At 51.8% G+C, this 15,660-nt stretch overlaps 1 protein-coding gene across 9 annotated transcripts in view; it reads left to right on the forward strand.

Annotated features, from left to right (window-relative positions):
- Window positions 1-15,660, forward strand: part of KIFC1 (kinesin family member C1) — a 33,421-nt gene that overhangs the window by 12,725 nt on the left and 5,036 nt on the right. For 2 of the 9 annotated variants that reach the window (XR_013185362.1, XR_013185361.1), the window contains exons 7-12: window positions 2,183-2,311; window positions 3,127-3,243; window positions 7,154-7,330; window positions 7,409-7,576; window positions 11,119-11,258; window positions 15,218-15,291. Coding sequence is in view for 5 of the 9 variants with exons in the window: in XM_077191132.1 (XP_077047247.1) it covers window positions 2,183-2,311; window positions 3,127-3,243; window positions 7,154-7,330; window positions 7,409-7,534; window positions 7,731-7,772; window positions 9,944-10,082; window positions 11,119-11,258; window positions 15,218-15,291 (944 nt within the window). In the remaining 4 variants the exon portion in view is untranslated. Of the gene's footprint in view, window positions 1-2,182; window positions 2,312-3,126; window positions 3,244-7,153; window positions 7,331-7,408; window positions 7,577-7,730; window positions 7,773-8,602; window positions 8,645-9,943; window positions 10,083-11,118; window positions 11,259-15,217; window positions 15,292-15,660 lie in introns of all 9 variants that reach the window. The other 7 variants (XM_077191132.1, XM_077191131.1, XR_013185364.1 and 4 more) reach the window with 7 other exon arrangements.

Genomic DNA, 15,660 nt, shown 5'->3' on the forward strand with positions numbered 1-15,660 from the left:
CTGCTCCCAAGGGCTGAATCCAATTCTTGTGGGGTTTTTCAGGAAAACATCTGCGTGTTCTGTGTGAGGGGAGATCCCCTGTTCCTGAGGGGGGAGACCCCCAGAACCAGGCCCAATGACTAAATCCCAGTTTTTTGGGGTCTTCTCAGGGAACACCCATTAATTCAATGCCTCAATCCCAAATTTGGGTTTTCCCAGGTGAACACCCATGAGTCCCACACCTCAATCCCATTTATTTTCGGTTTTCCCATTGTAACATCCATGAGTTCAATACCTGAATCCCAGTTTTGATTTTGCCAGGGGAACACCCACAAGTTCCATGCCTGAATCCCATTTTTTTGGTTTTCCCAGGGCAACATCCATGAAATCAATGCCTGAATCCCATTTTTTGGGGGTTTTTCAGGGGAACACTCACAAGTTCCATACCTCAATCCCATTTTTTGTTTTCCCAGTGGAACACCCATGATTTCCATAGCTCAATCCTAATTTTTTTTGTTTCCCAGGGGAACATCCATTAATTCCATCCCTCAATCCCATTTATTTTTGTTTTCCAGGGGAACACCCATGAGTTCTATGCCTGAATGCCAATTTCGGGTTTTTTCAGGGCAACATCCATGAATTCAATGCCTCAATCCCATTTTTTTAAATTTTCCTGTGGGAACACACAGGAGTCCCATGCTTGAGTCCCATTTTTTTGTTTTTCCAGAGCAGCACCCTTGAATTCCATGCCTCAATCCCATTTTTTGGTTCTTCCAAGGCAACACCCACGAGTTCAGTGCCTCAATCCCAATTCCGTGTTTTCCCAGGGGTGCACCCATGAATCCAGTGCCTCAATCCCATTGTTATTTTGATTTCCCAGGGTTACACCCATTAATCCCACCCCTCAATCCCATTTATTTTTTGTTTCCCAGGGTCACACCCCTGAATCCCAGCCCTTCAATCCCATTTACATTTTTCTTTTCCCACCAATCCCACCCCTCATTCCCGTTGTTATTTTTGTTTTCCACCAATCCCGCCCCTCAATCCCATTTATATTTTTGTTTCCCACCAATCCCACCCCTCAATCCCATTGTTATTTTTCTTTTCCCACCAATCCCAGCCCTCATTCCCATTTATATTTTGGTTCCCCACCAATCCCAGCCCTCATTCCCTTGTTGTTATTTGATTTCCCACCAATCCCACCCCTCATTCCCTTGTTGTTATTTGATTTCCCACCAATCCCAGCCCTCATTCCCTTGCTGTTATTTGGTTTCCCACCAATCCCACCCCTCATTCCCTTGCTGTTATTTGATTTCCCACCAATCCCACCCCTCATTCCCTTGCTGTTATTTGATTTCCCACCAATCCCACCCCTCATTCCCTTGCTGTTATTTTTGTTTCCCCACCAATCCCACCCCTCATTCCCTTGTTGTTATTTGGTTCCCACCAATCCCACCCCTCATTCCTGTTGTTATTTTTGTTTCCCACCAATCCTATCCCTCATTCCCGTGCTGTTATTGTGATTTCCCACCAATCCCATCCCTCATTCCCGTGATTATTTTGGTTTCCCAGGGTCACACCCCTTTATCCCAGCCCTCATTCCCATTGATATTTCATTTCCCAGGGTCACACCTCTTTATCCCAGCCCTCATTCCCATTGATATTTCCTTTCCCAGGGTCACACCCCTTTATCCCAGCCCTCATTCCCATTGATATTTCATTTCCCAGGGTCACACCCCTTTATCCCAGCCCTCATTCCCATTGATATTTCATTTCCCAGGGTCACACCCCTTTATCCCAGCCCTCATTCCCATTGATATTTTAGTTCCCAGGGTCACACCCCTGACTCCAGTGCCTCATTCCCATGCTGTTATTTCATTTCCCAGGGTCACACCCCTGACTCCAGTGCCTCATTCCCATTGATATTTTATTTCCCAGGGTCACACCCCTTTATCCCACCCCTCATTCCCGTGCTGTTATTTCATTTCCCAGGGTCACACCCCTTTATCCCACCCCTCATTCCCATTGATATTTGTTTTCCCAGGGTCACACCCCTTTATCCCACCCCTCATTCCCGTGCTGTTTTTCCTTTCCCAGGGTCACACCCCTTTATCCCAGCCCTCATTCCCATTGATATTTGCTTTCCCAGGGTCACACCCCTTTATCCCAGCCCTCATTCCCTTGTTGTTATTTCCTTTCCCAGGGGAACATCCGCGTGTTCTGCCGCGTGCGGCCGCTGCTGCCCGAGGAGCGCGAGCGCCAGCGGGGGCTGCCCCACCTGCACTTCCCCCCGCAGGACGCGCGCAGCCTGGTGCTCACCCGGCCCGACGATGTCAGTGCTCTGGGCTGCAAACGTGCCCCTTGCACCCCAGAACGGCTCTGGCCTCCCAAAAACCCTTTGCCCTCCTAAACCCCCTTTTTCTCTGCCCAAACCCCTTTTCCCCCTCCTCAAAACTCCTTTTTCCCCTCCCAAAACCCCTTTTTCTCCTCCCAGACCCCCATTTTCTCTTCCCAAAACCCCTTTTTCTCTTCCCAAAACCCCTTTTTACTCCTTTCCCCCTCCCAAAACCCCTTTTTCTCTTCCCAAACCCCTTTTCCCCTCCCAAAACCCCTTTTCCCCTCCCAAAATCCCTTTCCTTTTCTCCCTTCCCTAACCCCTTTTCTCCCTCCCAAAACCCCTTTTTCTCCTCCCAAATCCCTTTTCCCCTCCCCAAACCCCTTTTCTCCCTCCCCAAACCCCTTTTCCCCCTCCCAAAACCCCTTTTCCCCCCCCAAAACCCCTTTTTCCCCTCCCAAAATCCCTTTTCTCCCTCCCAAAACCCCTTTCCCCCTCCCAAAATCCCTTTTTCTCTTCCCAAAACTCCTTTTCCCCTCCCAAAATCCCTTTTCCCCCTCCCAAAACCCCTTTTTCTCCTCCCAAACCCCTTTTCTCCCTCCCAAAACCCCTTTTTCCCCTCCCAAAACCCCTTTTTCTCTTCCCAAACCCCATTCTTTTTGCCCCAAACCCCATTTTTTTTACCCCAAACCCTATTTTTTTTACCCCAAACCCCATTTCTTTGCCCCAAACCCCATTATTTTGCCCCAAATCTCCATTTGTTTGCCCAATTTCCCGTGTTTTCTCCCCAAATCTCCATTTCCCCCCCGCAGTCACAGGTGGGCCGGGAGCGGCGGGCAGAGCTGCGCTACGACTTCAGCTTCGACCGCGTCTTCCCGCCCGGGGCCTCGCAGCAGGAGATCTTCAGGGAGATCCAGCTGCTCGTGCAGGTGTGTGCCCCAAAATCCCCAAAATCCCACCCAAAATCCTGCCCAAATCCCACCAGGAGAGCTTCAGGGAGATCCAGCTGCTGGTGCAGGTGGGTGCATCCCAGAAACCCCAAAATCCCACCCAAATCCCGCCCAAATCCCACCCAAATCCCACCCAAATCCCACCCAAATCAGGGTGATCCAGCTGCTTCAGGGAGATCCAGCTGCTGGTGCAGGTCAGTGCCCCAAAAATCCCAAAATCCCACCCAAATCCTGCCCAAATCCCACCCAGGGCCTCACAGCAGGAGATCTTCAGGGAGATCCAGGTGCAGGTGTGTGCCCCAAAATCCCCAAAATCCCACCCAAAATCCCACCCAAATCACACCAGGAGAGCTTCAGGGAGATCCAGCTGCTCGTGCAGGTCAGTGCCCCAAAAAACCCCAAAATCCCACCCAAAATCCCACCCAAATCCCACCCAGGGCCTCACAACAGGAGAGTTCAGGGAGATCCAGCTGCTGGTGCAGGTGTGTGCCCCAAAAACCCCAAAATCCCACCCAAAATCCCACCCAAAATCCCACCCAGGGCCTCACAACAGGAGAGTTCAGGGAGATCCAGGTCCTGGTGCACGTGTGTGCATCCCATAAATCCCAAAAAACCCCAAATCCCACCCAAAATCCCACCCAAATCCCACCCGGGGCCTCATAACAGGAGAGCTTCAGGCAGATCCAGCTGCTGGTGCAGGTGGGTGCATCCCAGAAATGCCAAAAATCTCCACATGGATCTCAAAAACCCCAAAATCCCAGCTGGATCCCAAAATTCCACCCCAAACCCAACCCCAAATCCCAGCAGGAGATCCTCCAGAGATCCAGCTCCTGGTGCAGGTGGGTGCCCCAAAAACCCCAAATCCACCAGGGAATCTTGCAGGAGATCCAGCTCCTGGTGCAGGTGGTTGCCCCAAAAATACCAAATATCCAAAAAATCCCACCTGGATCCCAAAATCCCCAAAATTGCACCCAAAATCCGGCTCCATTTACCCCCAAATTCCACCCAAATGCAACCCCAGATCCCAGCAGGAGATCTTCCAGGAAATCCATTCCCAAACTCCTGTGAGTGTTCCCAAACCCCTGTGCCCATCCCAAACCCGTGACCATCCCAAACCCCCTGAATCCCAAATTCCCAAACCCCTCTGACCGTTCCCAAACCCCTCTGAGTGTTCCCAAACCCCTCTGACCGTTCCCAAACCCCTCTGAGTGTTCCCAAATCCCTCTGACCGTTTCCAAACCCCTCCTGCTCATCCCAAATCCTCCTGAATTCCAGAATTCTCTTTCCCAGTCGGCCCTGGACGTGTCAATGTTCCCTTTGACCATTCCCAAACCCCTCTGAGTGTTCCTAAATCCCCTAAATCCCCATTTCAGTCGGTTCTGGACAGGTCAATGTTCCCTGTGCCCATCCCAAACCCCCCGACCATTCCCAACCCCTCTTGAGTGTTCCCAAATCCCTCTGAACCATTCCCAACCCCCTGAATTCTGGAATTTTCTTTCCCAGTTGGCCCTGGACGTGTCAATGTTCCCTTTGACCATTCCCAAACCCCTCTGAGTGTTCCTAAATCCCCTGAATTCCCGTTCCCAGTTGGCCCTGGACAGGTCAATGTTCCGTGGGCCCATTCCCAATTCTGCAATTCCCATTCCCAAACCCTCTTGAGTGTTCCCAAATCCCTCTGAACCATTCCCAAACCCCCTGAATCCCGGAATTCTCTTTCCCAGCTGGCCCTGGACGTGTCAATGTTCCCTGTGCCCATTCCCAAACCCCTCTGAGTGTTCCTAAATCCTCTAAATCCCCATTTCAGTTGGCCCTGGACGGGTCAATGTTCCCTGTGCCCATCCCAAACCTCCCTGACCGTTCCCAAACCCCTCTGAATTCTGGAATTTTCTTTCCCAGTCGGCCCTGGACATGTCAATGTTCCCTGTGCCCATCCCAAATCCCTCTGAACCATTCCCAACCCCTCTGAATCCCGGAATTCTCTTTCCCAGCTGGCCCTGGACGTGTCAATGTTCCCTGTGCCCATTCCCAAACCCCTCTGAGTGTTCCTAAATCCTCTAAATCCCCATTTCAGTCGGTTCTGGACAGGTCAATGTTCCCTGTGCCCATCCCAAACCCTCTTGAGTGTTCCCAAATCCCTCTGAACCATTCCCAACCCCCTGAATTCTGGAATTTTCTTTCCCAGCTGGCCCTGGACGTGTCAATGTTCCCTTTGACCATTCCCAAACCCCTCTGAGTGTTCCTAAATCCCCTGAATTCCCGTTCCCAGTTGGCCCTGGACAGGTCAATGTTCCGTGGGCCCATTCCCAATTCTGCAATTCCCATTCCCAAACCCTCTTGAGCGTTCCCAAATCCCTCTGAACCATTCCCAAACCCCCTGAATTCTGGAATTTTCTTTCCCAGTCAGCCCTGGATGGGTCAATGTTCCCTGTGCCCATCCCAAACCCCTCTGAGTGTTCCTAAATCCCCATTTCAGTCGGTCCTGGATGTGTCAATGTTCCCTGTGCCCATCCTAAACCTCCCTGACCGTTCCCAAATCCCTCTGAACCATTCCCAACCCCTCTGAATTCTGGAATTTTCTTTCCCATTCAGCCCTGGACAGGTCAATGTTCCCTGTGCCCATTCCCAAACCCCTCTGAGTGTTCCTAAATCCTCTAAATTCCCCATTTCAGTCAGTCCTGGATGTGTCAATGTTCCCTTTGACCATTCCCAAACCCCTCTGATTGTTCCTAAATCCCCTAAATCCCCATTTCAGCTGGCCCTGGACGTGTCAATGTTCCCTGTGCCCATCCCAAACCCCTCTGAGTGTTCCTAAATCCCCTCAATTCCCATTTCAGTCGGCCCTGGCCGGGTCCCCCGTGTGCATCTTCGCCTACGGGCAGAGGGGCAGCGGCAAAACCTTCACCATGGAGGGCCCTGTGCCCCTGGCACCCCCAAATCCTGGGGATGATCCCTGGCAATGAATGGCCTGAGCGCTCCCAAAGCCCCCTGGCCATCCCAAACCCCCCTGAATTCCCAAAATCCTGTTCCCAGCTGGCCCTGGACGTGTCAATGTTCCCTGTGCCCATCCCAAACCTCCCTGAGTGTTCCCAAATCCCTCTGAACCATTCCCAAACCCCTCTGAATTCTGGAATTTTCTTTCCCATTCAGCCCTGGACGTGTCAATGTTCCCTGTGCCCATTCCCAATTCTGCAATTCCCATTCCCAAACCCTCTGAATTCTGGAATTTTCTTTCCCAGCTGGCCCTGGACGGGTCAATGTTCCCTGTGCCCATTCCCAATTCTGCAATTCCCATTCCCAACCCCCCTGAATTCTGGAATTTTCTTTCCCAGTCGGCCCTGGACGTATCAATGTTCCCTGTGCCCATTCCCAATTCTGCAATTCCCATTCCCAAACCCTCTGAATTCCGGAATTTTCTTTCCCATTCAGCCCTGGACAGGTCAATGTTCCCTGTGCCCATTCCCAAACCCCTCCTGCTCATCCCAAATCCTCCTGAATTCCGGAATTTTCTTTCCCAGTCGGCCCTGGATGTGTCAATGTTCCCTTTGCCCATTCCCAAACCCCTCCTGCTCATCCCAAACCCCTCTGAATTCTGGTATTTTCTTTCCCATTCAGCCCTGGACGTGTCAATGTTCCCTGTGCCCATCCCAAACCCCTCTGAGTGTTCCTAAATCCCCTCAATTCCCATTTCAGTCGGCCCTGGACGGGTACCCCGTGTGCATCTTTGCCTACGGGCAGACGGGCAGCGGCAAAACCTTCACCATGGAGGGTCCTGTGCCCCTGGCAGCCCCAAATCCTGGGGATGATCCCTGGCAATGAATGAATGGCCTGAGCGCTCCCAAACCCCCCTGGCCATCCCAAACCCCCTGAATTCCGGAATTTTCTTTCCCAGTCGGCGCTGGACGGGTACCCCGTGTGCATCTTCGCCTACGGGCAGACGGGCAGCGGCAAAACCTTCACCATGGAGGGCCCCGCTCCGCCCGGCGCCCCCGAGTCGCGGGGGATGATCCCGCGGGCCGTGCGCCACCTGTTCCGCGGCGCCCAGGACCTGGCGGGCAAGGGCTGGCAGGTACCCCCCAGCCCCTGGAGCCCCCGGGGGCGCGGGGCGGGCGCGGGGCGGGCACGGCGGGCACGGCCCCGCCCTCAGTACGGCTTCTCCGCCAGCTTCCTGGAGATCTACAACGAGGGCCTGCGGGACCTGCTGCTGGCCAAGGGGGAGCGCGGCTCCGAGCTGGAGATCCGCAGGCTGGCCCCCGACAGCGACGAGCTGCACGTGCCCAACCTCACCTGGGTACCTGTGGAGAGTGAGGAGCAGGTGGGGAACCGGGAATTCTGGGGGTTCTAAATGGGGAATGTGGAGCTGCACGTGCCCAACCTGACCTGGGTGCCCGTGGAGAGCGAGGAGCAGGTGGGGAACCGGGAATTCTGGGGAGATTTGGGGATTCAGGGTGGGGAATGTGGAGCTGCAGGTGCCCAACCTCACCTGGGTACCCGTGGAGAGCGAGGAGCAGGTGGGGAACTGGGAATTCTGGGGAAATGTGGGATTCAGGGTGGGGAATGTGGAGCTGCACGTGCCCAACCTGACCTGGGTACCTGTGGAGAGCGAGGAGCAGGTGGGGAACCGGGAATTCTGGGGGTTCTAAATGGGGAATGTGGAGCTGCACGTCTCCAACCTGACCTGGGTACCTGTGGAGAGCGAGGAGCAGGTGGGGAACCGGGAATTCTGGGGAGATTTGGGGATTCAGGGTGGGGAATGTGGAGCTGCAGGTGCCCAACCTCACCTGGGTACCTGTGGAGAGCGAGGAGCAGGTGGGGAACCAGGATTTGGGGATTCTGAGGGGGGAATGTGGAGCTGCACGTGCCCAACCTGACCTGGGTGCCTGTGGAGAGCGAGGAGCAGGTGGGGAGCAAGGATTTGGGGAAATTTGGGGGTTCTAGGTGAAAATTTGGGGGGTTGAGGTGAAAATTTGGGGGTTTTAGGTGAAAAGTTGGGGGTTTTAGGGGGAAATTGGGGCATTGTGAGTGGGAAATGTGGAGCTGCACGTGCCCAACCTCACCTGGGTACCTGTGGAGAGCGAGGAGCAGGTGGGGAACCGGGAATTCTGGGGAAATGTGGGGGTTTGAGGGGAGAATGTGGAGCTGCACGTGCCCAACCTCACCTGGGTGCCTGTGGAGAGCGAGGAGCAGGTGGGGAACTGGGAATTCTGGGGGTTCTAAATGGGGAATGTGGAGCTGCACGTGCCCAACCTCACCTGGGTACCCGTGGAGAGCGAGGAGCAGGTGGGGAACTGGGAATTCTGAGGAGATTTGGGGATTCTAAATGGGGAATGTGGAGCTGCAGGTGCCCAACCTCACCTGGGTACCTGTGGAGAGCGAGGAGCAGGTGGGGAACCAGGATTTGGGGATTCTGAGGGGGGAATGTGGAGCTGCACGTGCCCAACCTCACCTGGGTGCCTGTGGAGAGTGAGGAGCAGGTGGGGAACCGGGAATTCTGGGGGTTCTAAATGGGGAATGTGGAGCTGCAGGTGCCCAACCTCACCTGGGTACCTGTGGAGAGCGAGGAGCAGGTGGGGAACTGGGAATTCTGGGGATTCTAAATGGGGAATGTGGAGCTGCACGTGCCCAACCTCACCTGGGTGCCCGTGGAGAGCGAGGAGCAGGTGGGGAACCGGGAATTCTGGGGAGAAATTTGGGGGTTCTAAATGGGGAATGTGGAGCTGCATGTGCCCAACCTCACCTGGGTACCCGTGGAGAGCGAGGAGCAGGTGGGGATTGGGCACTGGGGGGAGATTTGGGGGTTTTGGGGAAAAATCGGGAATTTCAGAGGGGTTTTATGAGGAAATTTGGCCTTTCTGAGTGGGGAATGTGGAGCTGCACGTGCCCAACCTCACCTGGGTGCCCGTGGAGAGCGAGGAGCAGGTGGGGAACCGGGAATTCTGGGGAAATTTGGGGGTTTTAGGGGAAATTTGGGGGTTTAAGGGGAAAAATGGGGCATTTCAGAAGGGTTTTCCCCCATTATTCCCCCATCATTCCCCATCATTCCCCCATCATTCCCCCATTATTCCCCATTATTCCTCCATTATTCCCCATCATTTCCCCCATTATTTCCCCATTATTCCCCCATCATTCCCCCATCATTCCCCATTATTCCCCCATTATTCACCCATTATTCCCCATCATTCCCCCAATTTCCCCCCATTATTCCCCCATTATTCCATCATTCCCCCATCATTTCCCCCATTATTCCCCATTATTCCCCATTATTTCCCCCATCATTCCCCATCATTCCCCCATCATTCCCCATCATTCCCCCATTATTCACCCATTATTCCCCATCATTCCCCCAATTTCCCCCCATTATTCCCCCATTATTCCCCCATCATTCCCCCATCATTTCCCCCATTATTCCCCCATTATTCCCCATTATTCCCCATTATTTCCCCCATCATTCCCCCATCATTCCCCATCATTTCCCCATCATTCCCCCATCATTCCCCCATTATTTCCCCCATCATTCCCCCATTATTTTCCCCCATAATTTCCCCCATTATTCCCCCATTATTCCCCCATTATTCCCCCATCATTCCCCATTATTCCCCCATCATTCCCCCATTAATCCCCCATCATTCCCCCATTATTCCCCATTAATTCCCCATTATTTTCCCCCATTATTTCCCCCCAGGTTCTGGAGCTGTTGCTCCGTGCCGGTTCCCAGCGCTCCGTTGCCCGCACGGGGCTCAATGAGCGCTCGTCCCGCTCCCACTCCGTGTTCCAGCTGCGCATCCAGGGCCACCACGCAGCCCGGGACCTGCGCTGCGCCTGTGAGAGCCCCAGCAAATCCCCAAAATCCCCAAAATCCCCATGGAATTCCTGAATTTCCCCCCTTAACCCCCAATTTTCCAGCTTTTACCCCACTTTTCCCAGCCCGGGACCTGCGCTGCGCCTGTGAGAGCCCCAGCAAATCCCCAAATCCCCAAAATCCCCACAGAATTCCTGAATTTCCCCCCTTTCCCCCCAATTTTCCAGCTATTCCCCAGTTTTCCACCTTTCCTCCCCAATTTTCCCCATTATCACCCCATCATTCCCCACCATTATTCCCCCATTCTTTCCTATTTCCCCCCATTATTCCCCATTATATTTCCCCCGATTTTTCCCTTTATTCCCCCATTTTTCCTGTTATAATTACCATTTTTTTCCAATTATTTCCTGTTATAATTGCCCATTATTCCCCCATTATTTCCCCAATTCCCCCATTTTCCCCCCATTATTTTCCCATTTTTCCCCATTTCCCCCCATTATTCCCCCATTATTTCCTCAATTTCCCCCCATTATTCCCCCATTATTTTCCCCATCATTCCCCCATTATTCCCCCATTATTCCCCCATTATTTTCCCCATCATTCCCCCATTATTCCCCCATTATTCCCCCATTATTTCCCCATTATTCCCCATTATTCCCCCATTATTTCCCCCATTATTTCCCCCATTATTCCCCCATTTTCCCCCATTATTTCCCCATTATTTCCTCATTATTCCCCCATTTCCCCCCAGTTTTCCCCCATTATTTCCCCATCATTCCCCCATTATTCCCCCATGTTCCCCCATTATTTCCCCAATTTTCCCCCATTATTCCCCCATTTTCCCCCCTATATTTCCCCCATTATTCCCCAATCTTCCCCCATTATTTCCTCCATTATTCCCCCATTATTTCCCCATTATTCCCCCACCATTTCCCCCATTTTTCCCCCATTTTTTCCTCATTATTTCCCCATCATTCCCCCATTATTTCCCCATTATTCCCCCATTATTTCCCCCATTTTTCCCCATTTTTCCCCCATTTTTCCCCGTTCATTCCCAGCCTCTCTCACCCTGGTGGACCTGGCCGGTTCCGAGCGTTTGGAGAAGTCGGGGTCGGTTGGGAACCGGCTCAGGGAGACCCAGAGCATCAACTCCAGCCTGAGCGCCCTGGGGCTGGTCATCAGCGCCCTCTGCAACAAGGTTTGGGGCTAAAAATGGGAATTTTGGGTCATTTATGGGGTCATTGTGGGGTTTATGGGGTTTGGGAACAGGGAAATGGGAACGGGGAATGGGGAATGGGGAATGGGGAATGCATCAACCCCAGCCTCAGTGCCCTGGGACTGGGCATCAGCGCCCTCTGCAACAAGGTTTGGGGCTAAAAACCCCCTTTTTGGGTCACTTATGGGGTCATTTATGGGTTATTTATGGGGTTTTTGTGGGGTTTGTGGGGTTTTTGTGGGGTTTGTGGGGTTTGGGAACAGGGAATGGGGAATGGGGAATGGGGAATGGGGAATGGGGAATGGGGAATGGGGAATTGGGAATGGGGAATGCATCAACCCCAGCCTGAGCGCCCTGGGGCTGGTCATCAGCGCCCTCTGCAACAAGGTTTGGGGCAAAAAATGGGAATTTTGGGTCATTGATGGGGTCATTTATGGGTCATTTATGGGGTTTTTGTGGGGTTTGTGGGGTTATTGTGGGCTTTATGGGGTTATTGTGGGCTTTATGGGGTTTGGGAACAGGGAAATGGGAACAGGGAACAGGGAAATGGGAATGGGGAATGGGGAATGGGGAATGGGAATGGGGAATGGGGAATGCATCAACCCCATCCTGAGCACCCTGGGCTGGGCATCAGCACCCTCTGCAACAAGGTTTGGGGCTAAAAACCCCAATTTTGGGTCATTTATGGGTTATTTATGGAGTTATTGTGGGGTTTGTGGGGTTTTTGTGGGGTTTGTGGGGTTTGGGAACAGGGAATGGGGAATGGGGAATGGGGAATCCATCAGCTCCAGCCTGAGCGCCCTGGGCTGGGCATCAGCGCCCTCTGCAACAAGGTTTGGGGCAAAAAATGGGAATTTTGGGTCATTTATGGGGTCATTGTGGGGTTTGTGGGGTTTGTGGGGTTGGGGAATGGGAATGGGAACAGGGAACAGGGAACGGGGAATGGGGAATGGGAATGGGGAATGGGGAATGGGGAATGGGGAATGGGAATGGGGAATGGGAATGGGGAATGGGGAATGGGAATGGGGAATGGGAATGGGGAATGGGGAATGGGGAATGGGAATGGGGAATGGGGAATGGGGATGGGGAATGGGGAATGGGGAATGGGAACAGGGAATGGGGAATGGGAATGGGAATGGGAATGGGGAATGGGGAATGGGGAATGGGAATGGGGAATGGGAATGGGAACAGGAAATGGGGAATGGGGAATGGGAATGGGAATGGGGAATGGGGAATGGGAATGGGGAATGGGGAATGGGAATGGGGAAGGGGAATGGGAATGGGAATGGGAATGGGGAATGGGGAATGGGAATGGGAATGGGGAATGGGAATGGGGAATGGGAATGGGAATGGGGAACAGGGAATGGGGAATGGGAATGGGGAATGGGAGTGGGAATGGGGAATGGGAATGGGAATGGGAATGGGAATGGGGAACAGGGAATGGGGAATGGGAATGGGGAATGGGGAATGGGAATGGGAATGGGGAATGGGAATGGGGAATGGGAATGGGAATGGGGAATGGGAATGGGGAATGGGAATGGGAATGGGAATGGGAATGGGGAATGGGAATGGGGAATGGGAATGGGGAATGGGAATGGGAATGGGGAATGGGAATGGGAATGGGAACAGGGAATGGGGAATGGGAATGGGAATGGGAATGGGGAATGGGGAATGGGGAATGAGGAATGAGGAATCCATCAACCCCAGCCTGAGCGCCCTGGGCTGGGCATCAGCGCCCTCTGCAACAAGGTTTGGGGCTAAAAATGGGAATTTTGGGTCATTGATGGGGTCATTGTGGGGTTTATGGGGTGTTTGTGGGGTTTGGGAACAGGGAATGGGGAATGGGAATGGGAATGGGAATGGGGAATGGGGAATGGGAATGGGAATGGGAATGGGGAATGGGGAATGGGAATGGGGAATGGGGAATGGGGAATGGGGAATGGGAATGGGGAATGGGGAATGCATCAACCCCATCCTGAGCACCCTGGGCTGGTCATCAGCGCCCTCTGCAACAAGGTTTGGGGCTAAAAACCCCGATTTTGGGTCATTGATGGGGTCATTTATGGGGTTATTGTGGGGTTTAGGGGATTATTGATGGGATTTTTGGGATTATTTTTGGGATTTTTATGGGATTTGTGGGGTTTGGGAATGGGGAACTGGGGAATCCCTCAGCTCCAGCCTCTGAGCCCTCTGCAAGGTTTGGGGTGAAAAACTCCAAATTTGGGGATTTCCAAAAATATTTATGGGGTTATTGTGGGGTTTGGAGGATTTTTATGGGATTTTGGGGGTTTTTTATGGGATTTTGGGGGGATTTATGGGATTTTTATGGGATTTTTTGGGTTTGGGAAAGGGGAACCGGGGAATCCATCAGCTCCAGCTTCTGCAAGGTTTGGGGTGAAAAATCCAGATTTTGGGATTTCCAAAAATATTTATGGGGTTATTGTGGGATTTATGGGATTCTTTATGGGATTTAGGGTTTTTTTTTATGGATTTATGGGATTTTTATGGGATTTGTGGGGTTTGGGAATGGGGGAATGGGGAATCCATCAGCTCCAGCCTCTGCAAGGTTTGGGGTGAAAAAAGAGAAATTTGGGGTTTCCAGAATTCTTTATGGGGTTATTGTGGGATTTATGGGGTCATTGTGGGGTTTGGGGGATTTTTATGGGATTTTGGGGGGACTGGGAACAGGGAAGTGGGAATTGGGATGGAAAAATGGAATTGGGATGGGGGAAGTGGGATGGGAGGGGGGAAATTGGGGGAAAATGGGATAAAAAATGGGAAAATGGGGATTGGGATTGGAAAATGGGATGAAAAATGGGAAAATGGGAATTTGGATTGGAAAATGGGATAAAAATGGGAAAATGGGAATTGGGATGGGGAAAATGGGATAAAAACGGGAAAATGGGAATTGGGATTGGAAAATGGGGAATGGGAATGGGAAAAACAGGATAGAAAATGGAAATTGGGGTGGGAAAAATGGGATTAAAAAATGAGAATCGGGGTACGAAAAATGGGATAAAAAACCAGGAAAATGAGAATTGGGGTGGGAAAATGGGAATTGGGGAAAATGGGATAGAAAATGGGAAAATGGGAATTGGGGTGGGAAAAGTGGAATGGAAAATGTGGGATATAGGAAAAATGGGAATGGGAAAAACAGAATGGGAAATGAGAATTGGGGTGGGAAAATGGGATAAAAATGGGAATCAGGGTGGAAAAATGGGATGGAAAATGGGAAATGGGGAAAAATTGGTTAAAAAAGGGGAAAATGGGGACTGGGATGGGTAAAATGGGAGAAAAAATGGGAAAATGGGAATTGGGGTGGGAATGGGAAAAATCGGATGGAAAATGGGAATTGGGGTGGGAAAATGGGAATTGGGGTGGGAAAATGGGATAAAAATGGGAAAAAAATAAGAAAATGGGAATTGGGGTGGGAATGGGAAAAACAGGATGGAAAATGGGAATTGGGGTGGGAAAATGGGATTAAAAAACTGGAAAATGGGGACTGAGATGGGTTAAATGGGATTGGAGATGGGAAAATGGGATAAATCAGGAAAATGTGGGATTAGGGTGGGGAAAATGGGATGGGAGAGGGAAAAGTGGGATTGGGGTGGGAAATGGGCTAAAAACCAGGGAAAATGGGAATTGGGGTGGGGAAAATGGGATGGAAAATTTGGATTAAGGCGGAGAAAATGGGATTAAAAATAGGATAAAAAAATGGGAATTGGGAAAAATGGGATAAAAAAGGGGAAAATGGGGACTGGGATGGGTTAAATGGGATTGGAGATGGGAAAATGGGATAAATCAGGAAAATGTGGGATTGGGGTGGGGAAAATGGGATGGGAGAGGGAAAATGGGATTGGGGAGCCCAAGATTTGGGGTTTGGGGGAGGATTTGGGGTTTGGGATCCCCCCAAAATTCCTGAAATTCCCCAAATCCCCCAGGAGTCGCACGTCCCGTACCGGAACAGCAAACTGACATTTCTGCTACAGAACTGCCTGGGAGGGCATGCCAAAGTGTGAGTGAGGGAAAATCCCATAAAAACACCCCATAAAAACCCATCCCAAACTGACATTTCTGCTGCAGAACTGCCTGGGAGGGCATGCTAAAGTGTGAGTGAGGGAAAAACCCCATAAAAACCCCAAAAAATCCATCCCAAACCCATCCCAAACTGACATTTCTGCTGCAGAACTGCCTGGGAGGGCATGCCAAAGTGTGAGTGAGGGAAAAACCCAAAAAACCACCCCAAAAACCCCCAAAAAATCCATCCCAAACTGACATTTCTGCTGCAGAACTGCCTGGGAGGGCATGCCAAAGTGTGAGTGAGGGAAAATCCCAAAAAAACCCATAAAAACCCCCAAAAAACCCATCCCAAACTGACATTTCT

The sequence above is a fragment of the Agelaius phoeniceus genome, chromosome 27, assembly GCF_051311805.1.
Source record: "Agelaius phoeniceus isolate bAgePho1 chromosome 27, bAgePho1.hap1, whole genome shotgun sequence".
NCBI lineage: Eukaryota > Metazoa > Chordata > Aves > Passeriformes > Icteridae > Agelaius > Agelaius phoeniceus.